Below are 16,763 nucleotides of genomic sequence, written 5' to 3'. Positions count from 1 at the left end.
CAAATAATCAAGGAATCAAAAGATTAAAATATAAAGTCAGCTTATCAGTTGATTATATTTTTAAATGCCTTGCTGTTGTCATTCAACCTTCTAAATCTTGCCAGGCAACACATTTTCTCTCTCACTCTTCCTCCCTCCCTCCTACCACCCCTACATTTATCGTGTGTGTGTGTGTGTGTGTGTGTGTGTGTGTGTGTGCGCGGGCGCGCGCATGCACGGGCAGGTGCACACACACTCAGTCACCAAGTTGCACCCAACTCTTAGTGAAGCCATGGACCATAGTCCACTAGGATTCTCTGTCCTTGGAATTTCCCAGGCAAGCATACTGGAGTGGGTTGCCATTTCCTTCTCCAGGGGATCTTCCCAACCCAGAGATGGAACCCTCCTTCTTTGCAGGCAGATTCTTTACCATTAGAGCCACCTGTGGCTTAAGAAAACTGTTAATTCCCTCGCCATGTCTATTGGCCTGCATCCTGTAATTTAGGTTCATTTTATGATTTGTCTTCAAAAATTTCCTAAGTCTTTGTCCTTGCCCTTCCTCTTGCTTTTATGTCCAGTTCTATGACATAACTTTTGTTATATCTGATATTCCACATCCAAGGACCACACAGGTTTATTGCTACTGGGGTCAACATTTATACTTGCCCAGAAATGAGATCTATTTTTTATTTAGAAAAATTTGACTGGATTACAGTTGCTTTAACACTGAAACTTCTCAGGACCGATGTGTGAATGTTCATGAAGAGTCAGTTTCTGCCTGCTGAATATTGATACTGAATGTCTTCTTTACTTCAGATACATAATTGATAATGTAATGGAAAGTACTGAAATAGATAACACAAAATAAATTCTTGTTTCTATAAATGTCTATTAAATTCCTTTAAATGAAAATTGGAGATTCTTAAGAAATGTCACTGAGGTAAAAATGGGTGATAAACTATACAAGTGTAAATATATAAAATCTGAGTATTCTCTGCTTAAGTTTTGAACAATTTAAAATGCTCAGAGTAGGACTTCCCGAGTGGTTCAGTGGCTACAACTCCGCGCTACCAATGTGGGGGACCTGGGTTTGGTCCCTGGTCAAGGATGTAGATCTTACATGCAACTGAGAGTTCACATTCTGCAACTAAAGATCTCACAGGCCATAATTAAGATCCAGAGCAGCTAATTAAATAAATAATAAAAATATTTAAAAATAAATAAAATGTTCAGACTGTTATGAAGAACTATCGATTTTTAGGTTATTTATGATTTAGTTAATTGTGGTTTATGATCAGGAAGGTGAGAATGTAAAACTCCTATTAGAGGAATTTGACCCACAATAAAATTTGGGTAAATTAAAATATGCTATAGTTAAAAATAACAGAATATCATTTCAATTTAATTAACTTGTGATAATTTGTGAGACAAACATTTGATAAAGTTTCACTTTTTCTTTCTAAGTATTGATTCTTCATAGCTAGCATTTTTACATCACTTTTGCAACTGATAAATCTTCAGTTCAGTTCAGTTCAGTTGCTCAGTCGTGACCAACTCTTTGCGACCCCATGAATCGTATTAGTACTGAGTAATTATCAACAGTTTTTTACATTCCACATTTTATTTATTTATTTATTTATTTATTTTCAGTGGGTTTTGTCATACATTGATATGAATCAGCCATAGAGTTACACGAATTCCCCATCCCGGTCTCCCATCCCACCTCCCTCTCCACCCGATTCCTCTGGATCTTCCCAGCCCAACGGGCCCGAGCACTTGACTCATGCCTCCCACCTGGGCTGGTGGTCTGTTTCACCACTGATAATACACATGCTGTTCTTTCGAAACATCCCACCCTCCCCTTCTCCCACAGAGTTCAAAAGTCTGTTCTGTACTTCTGTGTCTCTTCTTCTGCCCTGCATATAGGGCCATCGTTACCATCTTTCTAAATTCCGTATCCACATTTTTATATATGTTATTCTGGTTTAATTTTCATTTCATTTTCACAAAATAAAGTGACCTGTCATCTGTGCCATGTGTGGTCATTATTCTCTTCTTATCCATAAATATGTAAAATAGGCATGATTATTTGAGTTAGGGTATTTGCTGCCACTTATTTTTGGGTTTTTAAAGCTCTTAATGTGTCAAGCCAATGTTTACGTTCACTTTATCAATGAAGTTTAAAAAAATCTTAATATTATATATACAATTATTTCCCCAAGTATTTCACATTAATTAACTTTATGTGTATATACGTTAGTGTGTGGATATGTTTCTTTAAACATCCTGCTACATTTCAATGAACTAACAGATTTCTAATAAGTAAAATCTGTTGCTTGTATTTTGTGAGGGCTAATATCTATTTTATCATTGTGAGGACTAATTTTCATGACATGATTTAAACTTTTAACTTTTAAAATATTCCCTTGGCCCGTGGACTCACAAGGGTAGGTAGTGGGCTACACGAGCAAGTGTTTCGCTAACACCACGAGGGTCTCTGGGCCAATGAGTGGGGTTGGATAGTAATACTTGCTACAAAACTATGCTTTTAAGGAATGAGAGGTTATTTAAGGAGAGATGAAAACATTTAAAAAATAGCTTTTTTTTCCTCTTCAGTATTCCTAACTCTTCAGGCAGTACCTGACTTTTCTGTTTTCTCAGTTGATGTATCCTGCTCTGAGATCCTGAAAAGGGAGCGCACTCCGTGGGTCTCACGTGGCGGATGCTCGCCCTGGAAGTTCTGCGCATGCGTGGCACCATCTCCCGAGAACACCCATGGGAGGTCATGCCGGATCTCTACTACTGAGATCCTGAAGAGATTGAGAAAGAAGAGCAGGCAGCAGCTGAGAAGGCTGTGACCAAGGAGGAGTTTCAGGGAGAGTGGACTGCTCCAGCCCCAGAGTTCACCGCCACTCAGCCCGAGGTTGCAGACTGGTCCGAGGGCGTGCAGGTGCCTTCCGTGCCGATTCAGCAGTTCCCCACGGAAGACTGGAGTGCTCAGCCTTCCACTGAAGACTGGTCTGCAGCTCCCACCCTCAGGCCACTGAATGGGTAGGAACCACCACGGAGTGGTCGTAAGCTGTTCTTTCACAGACTTCCACCAAGATGGAAAATAAACCGTTTCTAAAAAAAATAAAATAAAATATTACCTTGATATTATTGAAGAAATATTAGCTATGTTACCAGTTGACTTATGTACTAAAAAATATGTATTTAATGAATTGAATTGTTAGCAATAGTCAGTTTCCTTTTTCAGTATCCAGTGTATCTCTCAGCTCAGTTCAGTTGCTCAGTTTTATCTAACTCTTTGCAACCCCGTGGACTGCAGCACGCCAGGCTTCCCTGTCTATCACCAACTCCTGGAGCTTGCTCAGACTCATGTCCATTGAGTCAGTGATGCAATCCAACCATCTTATCCTCTGTCTTCCCCTTCTCCTCCTGCCTTAATCTTTCCTAGGACAGGGTCTTTTCTAATGAGGCAGTTCTTCACATCAGGTGGCCATAGTATTGGAGTTTCAGCTTCAGCATCAGTCCTTCCAATGAATATTCAGGACTAATTTCCTTTAGGATGGACTGGTTTAATCTTACAGTCCAAGGGAACTCTCAAGAGTCTTCTCCAACACTACAGTTCAAAAGCACTGATTCTTCAGTGCACAGTTTTGTTTATAGTCCAACTCTCAAATCCATACATGACTAGTGGAAAAACCATAGCTTTGACTAGATGGACCTTTGTCGGCAAAGTAATATCTCTGCTTTTTAATATGGTGTCTAGGTTAGTCATCGCTTTTCTTCCAAGGAGCAAGTCTTTTAATTTCATGACTGCAGTCACCATCTGCAGTGATTTTGGAGCCCAAGAAAATAAAAGTCTGTCACTGTTTCCATTTAACAGAGTGAACAGTTCAAGATTTTAAAAGTTGTTTATCCAATTCCAAGGTTGTTAACCTGGTTATCAGAAGCTCTGATTTGCAGCTTTGAGTGAATCAGTGGCAGTCGCTCAGTTGAGTCTGACTCTTTGTGACCCCATGGACTGCTGCCTACCAGGCTCCTCCGTTTATGGAATACTCCAGGCAAAAACACTGGAGTGTGTAGCCATTCCTTCCTCCAGGGGATCTTCCCAACCCAGGGATCAAACCTGTATGCCTGCATTGCAGGTGGATTCTTTACCATCTGGGCCACCAGGGAAGCCAATTGGCAGCTTGAAATTTCTTGACTAAAAGCCTGACTTAACTGATTATGTTTCAGACATTCTTTCAGTAATGAAGAGGTTCTCAGTGAAAAGTTTAGGAACTATTCTATTTGGTACTTATTAAAAAAAATTTCTGTCTACTCAATTTGATTACCCTGAGGTGGTCTGCACTGGAAGCACAGGAGAAACTACTCATAGTTCCTTCTATCTTTGAGTGTTTAGAATAACTATATATTTTTTTAAAGATGACTTCACTCTGGTCCAGTGGTTAAGACTCTGTGCTTCCAGTACAGGGGTAGGAGTTTGATACCTAGTTGGGGAACTAAGATCCTGAAGGCCACACGGAGTGGCCAAAAATATATATACATATACTGAAGGTGACTTTATACATCAATGAAATCATCTTCATTCAATTCATGGCTGTAGGAAGAAATGTGTGAATGGTACATTGTTTATTCAAATACTCCCTTATATGAACACTTGGATGGAGTCCACCAGAAGACCGTCATTAATAACCACTTACTCTTTAAAATCTATTTAAAGTAAAATACTCTGACTTGAATAGGGGCATTATTACAGGGTTTCCAAGGTGGCTCAGGGGTAAAGATTCTGCCTGCCAAATCAGGAGACACAAGAGATTCGGGTTCGATCCCTGGGTCAGGAAGATCCCCTGGAGAATGAACTGGTACCTGCTCCAGTATTCTTGCCTGGGGAATACCATGGCCAGAGAAGCCTGGCGGGTTCCCAAAAGAATCAGACACGACTTAGTGACTAAAGTAAGAAAGTGTGCTACCAAAAGGGTTTTGTGCTCTCTTCAGCAGTAGATACAGCCAAGCAGAAGGAAGTGACACATTTGAGTTCATTTATCTTTCTAGGATTCCTTCATTTATTTCTACCTCAAATTAAAATCAATATCTCCTAGATATTTCAGATGTGAAAGTGAAGGACATGCCAAGCAGGATATGGAAATTATCTTCCTCACTCAGACTATAGCTGGGATCCTGGGGAACTCCTCTCTCCTCTGTCTTTATAACTTCACTTTGTTGACTGGACACAAGTTGAGACTCACAGATCAGACTGTCAACCAACTAGCCTTAGGCAACAACTTGACTCTCTTTTCCAGAGGGGTCCCCCAGATGATGACAGCTTTTGGATGGAAATATTTACTTGATGATGGTGGATGTAAACTTTTCTTCTATTTTCACAGAGTGGTCAGAGGGGTTTCTCTCAAGTTTCTCTCAGCACTCCCTGTCTTCTGAGTGGCTTCCAGGCCATGAAGTTTTGCCCCAGAACCGCTTTGTGGGTGGACTTCGGAATTCAGTCTCCAAAGTGCACTGATTTCTGTAGTTTCCTTTTCTGGATACTACAGCTCTTGGTATACATCTGCATTCCTATTAGAGTAGGTGACCCAAGAAACAGCAAAACAATATGTGTAAAAACGATTATGGATATTGTTCCTCACTCACACCAGACAAATTTATCAGCTTCTTACATGCAGTTATATTATCTTCCATTGATGTTGTATGTTTGGGCTGCATGAGCTGGACTAGTAGGCACATGGTCCTTACCCTACACAGGCACAAGCAACAGACTCTCACCCAGATTTTCCCATGAGGCCAGAGCCGCAGGTACTATCCTGATCCTAGTAAGCATCTTTGTCTTCTTTACTGTCTCTCTTCCATTTTGACTCTTTGCAATACACTGATTGCGAATCCAAAGCAGTGGTTGATGGACACCACTGTGCTAACAGCATCATGTTTCCCTGCTTTCAGCACCTTTGTGTTCATTAGCAGTGACACTCGTGTCTCTAAGTTCTTCCCTGTTCTCTGCACGAGGGAAAAAAATTCCCTAATCTAGCTTACCAGCTATAACTGTACTAATTTCTTCTGTTAGGTCAATTATCAATTTGTATTTTTAACTTTTTAAATTAGATAATTACCCGTGCAAATTATTCTGCAAGAATTACTGATATAATGGTAAATTAAAAAACTCTTGTTAAGTCAGCAAACAACAACTCTATACCCAAATTACAAATTACTTTTAAAGAAACAAACAGATAGCATATATATATATATTATGTGCATATATATATATATATATATATATATACATACATACACACACACAGGCAAACCCAGATAGATGCATCTATGTGTAGACAGAATTTTTAAAAAGTTACCATTGCATAAACATTGGTTTTTCCCACAAGATAGAATAATCAGATTTTTCACTTTCTTAAATAAGAAACAACAGGCTCTAAGCAGAGTCATTCGTGTTAAAACTAAGACTTGGTCTGTATCATAACTGCAGTTACAACCTTCCCCAGAAATGTAATCGTAAAGTGTTAGCAAGGAATTTTCTGGTCAGTACCAATGGGACCATCTGTCACGTGGACCCTCTCCATTCCTCAAAGGAAGATGTGGTAACTGATCTAAAAAGAACTTTTCTCCAAAGGGAGATAATACGTGAAATAGTTCCTTTTCCTATTTATGACTTTTTTAATTTTTTTTATTGAAGAATAATTGCTTTACAGAATCTTGTTGCTTTCTGTCAAACCTCAACCTGAATCAGTCATAGGTATACATATATCCCCTCCCTTTTGAACTTCCCTCCTATCTCCTTCCCCATCCCAGCCCTCTAGGCAGTGCGGAGCCCCTTTGCGGTTTCTTAGCCAAACAGCAAATTCCCCTTGGCTATCTATTTTACATATGGTAATGTAAGTTTCCTTTTTATTCCTTTCATCCATCTCACCATCTCTTCCCCTCTTCCCAAGTCCACAAGTTTTATGACATCTTTGTGCTGCCTTAAAAAAACCTTTCTCTTTCTGTGGCACTTTGGAGCTCCTCTGAACTTGCTTGATCAACACTGTCAGATTCATGAATCATTCAATAAAGCCATTTAGAAATTTAAATTATTTATTTTTGGGTCCACTGATTCTTCCTTGCTGTGCCTAGGCTTTCTTTAGTTTAGTTGCTGCGGGACAGCAGGGGGGTGGGAGTGGTGTAACATTCTAGCTGTGGGGCGAGGGCTGCTTATCCTAGTGGCTTCTTTTGTTGTGGTGCACAGGCCCTAGGCTGGAAGTCTTCAGTAGCTACCGTACAGGGGCTCAGTTGCCCCAGGCATGTGGAATCTTATCGGACCAGCAATGGAACCCATGTCCCTTGCCCTGGGAGGCGGATTCTTGACCACTGCACCACGAGGCAAGTCCAAATCATTTAGATTTTTAACTCATACTCAGTTAATTTTGTTTTTCAACAATTTTCTGTTTTATAGATGTACAGAGAGTAGTACTCCTGAATAAACAATAGCAAAGGTGCTATTTCATGAGAAACTGGCAACTGTATATTAAAAAAAGAACGTGCATGTATAAAATATTTGCGTTTCTTAAGATACAATAATTTCATGTTTTAGGGATAAAACGATGTTTCTGAGTTCAGCAGAATCACTGACTAAGAGGAAGGCGAGGCCCAGATCCCACCACGTCCATCTTCGTCAGAGCTGCCCAATATGACCCCTTTATCTTGTCTCCTATGGTACAGATGATTTTTTTTCCTTTAAAGTCCCAGACAAAACTCACTAAAGTTCACAAAAATGACTTAAACGCCTCAGTCTGAGTACATTTAAAGGACCGTATGATAGTGTATCATCATTGTCATCTATCAGGGCATGTTCACTAGAGACAGCTGCATGGAATCTAAATTATTATCCAAACGCTTCGGAGATCAATAGGTTTGAAGGCTTTCTAAATGCTCTTCGAATTCCCCAGAAGCCGTCCTAAGACCCTTGAAGAGGAAACGAAGCTTCTAGCCTACCTGGCAGAACACGGAGGTCAGTTTTGAGCAGCCTAGAGGATTGCCTGACCCTGGTAGATTCAAGCAGAAACTCTCAGGCTGCAGGCTTGTGCCTGTTGGAACTCCATTATCCAGAAAGCTAAGCGTTGAGCGGCAGCGGAGAACACCCAATGAACATCCAGAATTTCGCCATTTCCGGGGGGTGGGCTCACTGGGTGAAGGCGGGACTTCCTGTGTTTTCATAGCGGTTCTTTGAGCGGTTCTCCAGGTCCGAAGGATCGGGGTTGAGGTGACAGGGAAGGCGCGAGAAGACGCTCTGTCCCCAGGGACTAGAGGCGGTCCTACAGTCGGGCACATCGCTGCCTGCAGGGCGGCCTGGAGAAGTTGGTGCCGGGTCCTTCCGGGACGCTCGGCTGGCCCCCCTCCGCCCACCGAGTCCGATGGCGGCGGCGGCTCTGACGGACACGCCTCAGGTAAACGCTGATCCGTCCGGCCCTCATCGGCTTCATCCTAACAGACGCTAAAGCCCCGAGCGCCGGGCGCCTGCTCACGTCCTCGCAGCCCAGGCCCGGGTATCCCGGACAGTGATGGGGTGGTGGGTGGGGCCTTCTGTTTGACAGACGGTATGGTGGCGCCTGGTAGTGGGCGATGGGCGGAGGGATGCGCAGGCGCAGCGATGTGGCTGTCGGAGTGAGGCGGGAGAATTCGGGAAACTGGGGTCCATCTGATGGCTGCAGGGAGCAGTGTGTGTGTGTTGTCGCACCTGCAGTGGCGGACTGAGGAGTTGTACCTTCCTTCTTGAGGCCTTTGAAGCCATGGAAAAAAATTTTTTAATTATTTTTTTAATTGGAGGATAATTGCTTTACAGAATTTTGTTGTTTTCTGTCAAACCTCAACATGAATCAGCAATAGGTATACACCTGATGTGAAGAACTGACTCATTTGAAAAGACCCTGATGCTGGGAAAGATCGGAGGCGGGAGGAGAAGGGGACGACAGAGGATGAGATGGCTGGATGGCATCACCGGCTCAATGGACATGAGTTTGAGTAAACTACGGGAGTTGGTGATGGACAGGGAAACCTGGCCTGCTGCAGTCCATGGGGTCACAAAGAGTCATACGACGGCGCGACTGAACTGAATTGAACTGATGCATATATCTGGTCCCCTTTGAACCTCCCTCCCCATCCCACCCCTCCAGGTTGATACAGAGCCCCTGTTTGAGTTTCCTGAGCCATACAGCAAATTTGGAGCCATGGAAAATTTTGAGGCAAAGAAACGTGACGTAAGTTAGGTTTGCAAAATCACCAAAGTCTGTTCAATGAAAGAACTAATTGTAGGGATGCTGAGGACACTGAAGCAGACGTAGTTTGGGTTTTTTTTCCAAGGACACACAACTGCTGAGAGTCAATAGAGGTTAGACACTCGGGAACCTGGTTCAGATGCCCCCAGTTGTGCAGGAAAGGTCTCAGTCCCTGGAAAATTGCCAGGATCACATCCCTCTAAGACTTACCACTTCTCACAGGTTTCCATGGCTGCAGAGGTGCTTTTGGAATCTAATCGGGCAAGTGGAGGTTACCCTCACTAGTCGCAACCCTGTGTTAGTCGCTCAGTCGTGTTTGCGACCCCATGGGCTATAGCACGCCAGGCTCCTCTGTCCATGGGTTTCTCCAGGCAAGAATACTGGAGTGGATGCCATTCCCTTCTCCAGGGGATCTTTCTGACCTGGAGATCGAACCCAGGTCTCCTGCATCAGAGGCAGATTCTTTACCATCTGAGCCACCCGGGAAGCCTTCTAATTTTCTCCAAATTTGGGTTGTCATGAAACTTGTCACCTGGCATTTTCCCAGCCCTTGGGTATGGTATGGAGATCTTAGGAAATCCTAGCTCAGGGTCCTGAGTCCAGTCTAAGTGTTATATGGAAGGGTTCCCATTTCAGGCCACCAATGGAAAGAGATGTGGAAGCTTGTCACAGAAACAGGAAGTGCTTGGAGGTGAGACTCAGCTGCTTCAGGGAATTGCAGGTCTCCTTCCTTCCTGGGGAGAATAAACTGAGTGTGGGGAGCAGCAGTCAGACCTGAAGTGACTGCCTGTGAAGTCAGGCATCTGTTCTGGAGGCAGGGGGAGGTGTGGATCAGATGAGGGAGGTGATTTCTTCTGGGTCTTCACAGGCTCCGTTGGTTGCAGAGTGGACAGCAGCGTGAACAGAGCAGTTAGTGGGAGAGTGAGGAGAAAGCAGACAGCTATGGCACCAAGGTCCAGAATCTTTTCTGAGCTCTTAGGAGGAAGATGGAGATGGGGTAGCTGTGCGAGGAGGTGGATTGTGGGTCTTCAGGAGTGAGGCAGTTGATGATCTCTTCTATCTGTATCCTGGCAGGGTAGTGTGACCTTTGAGGATGTGGCTGTGTACTTCTCCTGGGAGGAATGGGCTCTCCTTGATGATGCTCAGAGATGCTTGTACCACGATGTGATGCTGGAGAACTTTGCACTTACATCCTCACTGGGTAAGCTCTTCCACCTGCCCCTGTGCCCTGGGCCAAGCTCTGTGCATCTCTTTTCTCCAGGGGCAGGTGCGTCCCTAGTTGCCTGGATTTCTGCTGTGTTTACAGGGGCTGGGCTGAGAGCTCGCTCCTTCTCATCTGTATCACCACAGCACCTACTGCCCCAAAGCCTCCTAGGGAAGGGTTTGGTATCACTGTTGTTTTGTCAGCCTAATGGACCCCCATGTCTTGCCCTCTGCCTCACTGGGTGACTCTCTAGCACCATAGCACCCTAGTATAGCACCCTTCTTTCCTATAGCTCACATTTGTTTCTGACTGTGCTGGAAGTGTAGTCACTTACATAGTCACTGCTTAGACAAATGTTATTGACAGACCCTTAATTAAGGTTCTTTTTGCTTTGTTTCACTTGTGGCACGTATACAGAACATTTACCAGTTTCTTTTTTTGGTCACACTGCTGCCTTCAACATCTTAGTTCCCCAACCGCCGCATGAACCCATGTCTCGACCATTGGACCACCAGGGAATTCCCATAGTTATTTAATTTGTATCCTCTTCATTTGCTGAATTCATTTATTCTAGAAGTTTTGTCGTGCAATCTTTACAATTTCATGAGCTGTGAATGCCTTTTGTCTGTTTTCTTAAGGCTCCGTGTAGAACTTCCAATACTACGATGAAGACTAGTGGTAGAAACTGGCATCATTTTCTTGTTTCTGGTCTTGGAGTATTTCTGACACTTGGAGGACAGACTCCTTACTGCCCATCCTGACTCCTAGAAGCTATTCTTGGAACATGTACAAGGTCCCCACCCCAAGGGCTCAGAGGTAGCGAGTGGAAGGATGAATACTATTATCATGCTAAGAGCTGAAAGGGACAAAATTAAAGCAGTTGAACATTGCAAAAGAGTTGCATTAGACTAATTCTACTGATGTAGTCGTCCAGAAGGAAAGTCAGATTCCTGGTTCTTACTACTGTGTATCTTCCCTTCAGGAATGGCCTTAGGAATTTTTTGGTAATGTTTAAATAGCTTTCTGGTGGTCTCCTATGTGCTGAGTTGTCTGGGCCTGTTTTGACTACTGACTTGTCCTGTCATTCCCTTATGATTTTAGCTCTCTTGGGTACATACAGATCTTCAGGTGGGGCTATGAAAAAGTCCTCTGAGCTTCACAGGATGGAAGCTTCACAGAATGACTCCATTCTCAACAAGATGGACTCAGAGCAGGCCTGACCCAGATGAATAGAAGTTGACAGAGGACATGACTTCAGGTCTTAGTTGAAATCATGCCAGAAATCTATTCTGTTTTACTTCTGTATTGGTTTCACTGCCAGTAGCCACACCTCACTCTTTTCCCTTTTCAATTCTTGACACTTTGCTGACTCGTCATTTCTATTCTGACTCCAGCTGAGAGCTACTCTCCACCTCTCTACACTGCTTACCTCACTCATTCCTCACACTGTTCCCTACTCAGATTTTGTAGTGTTCTAAAGTGTGCAGGTATCTAATAATCCTTAAATACTGTTACCTTTGTTCCAGTCGGATTTTTTTGGGAGTGGACTGTACTTTTACACAGCATCACATGTCATCAGCAGATAAAATCCTGCTAAAATCTATTGACAGATTTTTCTCAGTGGCCCAGTGGTTAAGACTCTGTGGTTGCACTGCAGAGGGTGCTGATTCAATCCCTGTTTGGGGAACTGTCATCCCACATGCCAGGTGGCATGGCCACAAAAAAGAAAAGCCACTGACAGAAAAATTGGTTACAGCACAAACCTTTCCCCTGGGCCTTTCCTCATGTCCTGTGTTTAGTGAGACCTGCACCATTCCCTGACCTTAGGGACCCAGTGGTGCACAGCAGTTGTTTCCTCAAGGTGACTTTTCCTGAAAGCAGTTTCATGAACTGATCCTTTGATGTGTTGAGTTACATTTGTGATGGTTTTGCCTCTTCTCAATAAGGTTAACATGCACTTTACCATCACTTCTTTAATTTCAGGCTGTTGGCATGGAGTAGAAGATAAGGAAGCACCTTCTGAACAAAGCATTTGTATAGGAGTGTCACAGATCAGGACTCTCAAGGCAGATTCATCTCTCCAGAAGGGCCAGTCCTTTGAGATGTATGGCCCAGTCTTGAGAGAGATTTTGCACTTTCCTGAGCACCAGGAAACAAATCTTGGGCAGAAACCATACATGTGTGGAAATCGATTCTGTATCTCTGCCAACCTTCAGCAATACCAGGGGCAACACTTTGGAGAGATACCCATCAGAACTTCTGTGGACACAGCCTTGATTATAAAGAGCTGCACAACCCATGTGTCAGGGAAACCCACTGTCTATGGGGAAATTGGGAGTGATTTCTTAGTCAATGTAGGATTTTTCCATCAACATGTCATTCACACTGAGGAGAAGCCAAACAATAGTAATGAATGTGAAGCCATCTCTTACAATGGAAAAAGACATAAGAACTGGGGAGAAGGCAACAAAACCCTCAGCTGCACAGACACACTTGTTGAGGACCAACAAATCCTCACTAGAGAAGGGCTTTATGAGTGCAGCAAATGTGGAAAAGCCTGTACTCGAAGATGTAACCTCATTCAGCACCAGAAAGTCCACACTGGAGAAAGGCCTTACGAATGCCATGAATGTGGAAAATTGTTTACCTACCTCTCCAGCTTCATTATACACCAGAGAGTTCACAGTGGAGAAAGGCCTTATGAATGCAGTGAATGTGGGAAATCCTTTAGCCAAAGCTATAGCCTCAACAGCCATAGGAAAGTTCACACAGGAGAAAAACCTTATGAGTGCAGGGAATGTGGGAAGTCTTTTAGTCAAAGATCTAATCTCATTCAGCATCAGAGAGTTCACACTGGAGAAAGGCCTTATGAGTGCAGTGAATGTGGGAAATCTTTTAGCCAAAACTTTAGCCTCATTTACCATCGGAGAGTTCACACTGGAGAACGGCCTCATCAGTGCAGTGAATGTGGAAAATCATTTAGCCGAAGCTCTAGCCTCATTCACCACAGAAGACTTCATACTGGAGAGAGGCCTTATGAGTGCAGTAAATGTGGAAAATCCTTTAAGCAAAGCTCTAGCTTTAGCTCACATCGGAAAGTCCACACAGGAGAAAGGCCTTATGAGTGTGGGGACTGTGGAAAATCATTTAGCCATAGCTCCAACCTCAAGAATCACTGGAGGGTTCACACTGGAGAAAGGCCTGTTGAGTGCAGTGAATGTGGGAAATCATTTAGCTGTAAATCTAACCTTGTTAAACACCTGAGAGTTCACACTGGAGAAAGGCCTTATGAGTGTGGGGAATGTGGAAAATCATTTAGCCAAAGTTCCAGCCTCATTCAGCACCAAAGAGTTCACACTGGAAAAAGGTCCTGAGTACAGTGAATGCTGGAAAAAATTTTCAGCTACAAATATGACCTCATTCAACCCCAGAGATGTCACACCAGTGAAAGGCCTTAGATATGCTGGGATGTGCAGTTTCCTTCTAGTATATTTACACTGGAGAAGTGTGACTGAGCCATCTAATGCATCTGAAAATCCACACTGGTGAGATTCCCCTTAAGTTCCAGGTATGCAGGAATCTTTAAGAAGCGGTGCTTTACTTTATTAGGGGCTTCCCTTGTGGCTCAATTACCTGCTAGGCCCTTTCCAGCTTTGTGTCACAGCCAGTTTCATTTCTATCACCTGGCAGGTTCACACAGTGTGGAAGTTACCTCCCAACATGCTCAGGGAAGCTGACTTCTGTCCCATCCCTTTATGTGGAGGGAAGTAATGAGTAGTCTTAGCTCTTATGGCATCCTCATTCCTTTCTCATTTCGAAAGTAGGGCGTGGACCTCACTCAATTTGGGCCCAGTGGACCTTTCAGTTCTGTTGGTGACTTGCCAGCAGGGACTGTATTTTCAGGGACATGTTAGTTTCTGATCTTCCCAGCCTCCAGTTCACCAAGCTGAGAACTGCATGCCTTGTATTCCTTTGCACTTTGCAATAATAACGGCATTAGTGTTCCAGCCCTCTTTGGTCTGGGGGCTCTATTCACTTTATGATAGGTGATTGGAAGAACATTGGGCTCTACCAGCATTAATGATGGCAGAGCTTTCATGGGGGCCCTGTGCTTTGTGCGCCTCACATCCGTATGACTGAAGAATGTAGCTCTCTTTGTGATTTCGGCCTAATGTAAATACATTGTTGCTCCAGGTCTCCTCAGAAGGACTGCAAGGCTTTGGGGTCCTGATTTGTGGACTGTGTATCAGGTTTTTTTATGGGCTCAGAAAACATCTGAGGAACCATGAAGTTGTGACGACCTCCAGTGCTTCTGGAAACATGAATTGTTATTCACAGTGAATAATCACATAATGCTCAGCAGTTAACCTATGAAAGAACCACATGCCCTGATCCCCAGAATTCACTAGATAGTTCCACTGTAAGACTACAGGGCTGGAGGGAACCATGTTCGTCAAGTAACCCTGGAGCAGAGGAGATTGCAGTGAAGTAGGTGGAGTGTGTCCTAACATTGCATCAGCAGATGCTCCAGTGACTGACTGTGCAGTATCAGTGTGCACAGATGCCTGAACATCTGGAATGTTCAGCCAAAGGCCATTGCCACAGAAGCAGAGAAACAAACAGAGAAAGATCCCTTCATCCACACTGTGGCTCTGTGATCAGCCAGCATTCCTGTTAACTCAGGTGGGAAGAGATCTATTCCCATCAGTATTTGCTGCCACCAAGACAAGGGTGCTTCTCCAAGGTCATCAGAAAAGAGAGGCAATATAGGATTGCAAGACCTGAGGATTTTTCATTTTGCTTTTGGCTGTTTGAGGCTTCCAGGATCATAGTTCCCTCACCAGTGACTGAACCCTGGGCCATGGCAGTGAAAGTGCCAATTCCTAGCCACTGGACCACTAGGGATTTCTCAAGATCTGATTTCCTAAAAAGTGTGACAGACCTAGATTTTTCTTTTGAGTCATTTTGTAAATTTTTATTCAGGTGTAGTTGACATATGATATAGTGTATCTATTGGAAGTGCAGAATCTAAATATTTTGAGATTCTTAAGTGATAATATATAAGTAGTTCATTCTTTATTGCTGAGTAGTATCTTTTTTATAGTTACATTGTTTGTTCACCCATTCATCTGGTTATGGTCACTTGGGTTATTTCTACTGTGGGTTATTGTAAATAAAGGTGCTAGAACGTTTATATGTAATTCTGTATGTATGGATGGATTTTCACTTACACTGTGTTAGTAATTCAAAGTATAAAGCCTGAGTCATAGAATAGGTGAATGTTTAACTTGTAAAACTGACAAACTATGATCTACATTTATAGATTGTTTTTACATACCCACCAGGAGCATGTAAAATGCTTCCACATTCTGGCCAATACTTGGTATGGTCAGTCTTTTGAATTTCCTTAAATTTTGGATTTAAGGAAGTAGTCGTTTTGATTACATCTCCCTAAGGAATCATAATGTTGATCTTTCTTTTTCCACATGGTTTATTTGCCATCTGTATGTCTTCTTGGTAAAATATCTGTTCATATCTTTCACCTATTTTTCTTTTCATTAACAAATAAATAGCTCCTTTTTATCCTCAATTTTTGTGTGTGCTATATACAGTGTAATTACCCCATATACCATGTAGTTTAAATTTAATCTGCACTATCCACATATTTTAAAATCTAGACTTTCAATAATATAACGAGTCCAGGTCTGTAGTGTTTTCCGGTTTTCCGAATACAAATATTCTTAGCATGGCCGTTTTCAAACTAACAACATTGTGTCACTGAACATGGAGTTGGGAAAAGTTGACAGAGGTACATCATTCCAACTCAACCATACTGATCCAGTAGCAACAAATGATAATGAAACTTGGTCACAACAGAATCTAACTCAACACCGTAAAGCAATTATCCTTCAACTAAAATATTTTAACCATCTCACCCCAAAAAACATAGTAAAATTACTATGAAGTGACAAGTTCTGAACATTTGTGTAAGGTGTAACCCCTGGGTGGAGGAAATGGCAACCTACTCCAGTACTCTTGGAGTACTGGACAGAGTACTCTGTCCCATGGACAGAGAAGCCTGGCAGGCTACCATCCAGTGGCTTGTAAACAGTTGGATACAACTGAACACACACATAAGGTATACCTGACTGAACATACAGAGTGCATGTATTTAGGATGTACATTTTTATGTTTTAATACATGACTTTTACCCAGAAAATCAGTATTCTCATTGGAAACAAAAGATAGTCTATAATGCCCTTACTCAGTTAATTTAAATACTTCAGTGCTTTAAAAAATAA

The 16,763-nt window shown here is 42.8% G+C and overlaps 1 protein-coding gene across 6 annotated transcripts; it reads left to right on the top strand.

Moving 5' to 3' along the window:
- Window positions 1–8,037: 8,037 nt before the first annotated feature.
- On the top strand, window positions 8,038–15,662 carry LOC136161801 (zinc finger protein 211-like). 6 transcript variants are annotated; one of them, XM_065926905.1, is made up of 5 exons: window positions 8,038–8,429; window positions 9,156–9,239; window positions 9,894–9,948; window positions 10,332–10,458; window positions 12,445–15,662. In XM_065926905.1, exons 3-5 carry the CDS (start codon window positions 9,901–9,903, stop codon window positions 13,833–13,835), a joined length of 1,566 nt encoding a protein of 521 aa, XP_065782977.1. In that variant the 5' UTR covers window positions 8,038–8,429; window positions 9,156–9,239; window positions 9,894–9,900; the 3' UTR covers window positions 13,836–15,662. The 6 variants fall into 6 exon arrangements, with proteins under 6 accessions (XP_065782977.1, XP_065782975.1, XP_065782976.1 ...); XM_065926903.1 differs by having other exon boundaries at window positions 8,863–9,239; XM_065926904.1 differs by having other exon boundaries at window positions 8,825–9,239.
- The last annotated feature ends 1,101 nt before the right edge of the window (window positions 15,663–16,763 follow it).

The sequence above is a fragment of the Muntiacus reevesi genome, chromosome 2 (assembly GCF_963930625.1).
Source record: "Muntiacus reevesi chromosome 2, mMunRee1.1, whole genome shotgun sequence".
NCBI lineage: Eukaryota > Metazoa > Chordata > Mammalia > Artiodactyla > Cervidae > Muntiacus > Muntiacus reevesi.
Note: the sequence above shows the minus strand (reverse complement) of the source record. Positions and strands in the feature narration are given on the sequence as shown.

What these genes read in the sequence shown, in the direction of transcription:
- LOC136161801 (XM_065926902.1), top strand. Translation starts at nt 8,397, where the DNA reads ATGGCGGCGGCGGCTCTGACGGACACGCCTCAG. An exon ending in CTCTGACGGACACGCCTCAG is followed by an intron (nt 8,430 to 9,155) that starts GTAAACGCTGAT and finishes CCACCCCTCCAG; the next exon opens with GTTGATACAGAGCCCCTGTT. An exon ending in TGCACTTACATCCTCACTGG is followed by an intron (nt 10,459 to 12,444) that starts GTAAGCTCTTCC and finishes CTTTAATTTCAG; the next exon opens with GCTGTTGGCATGGAGTAGAA.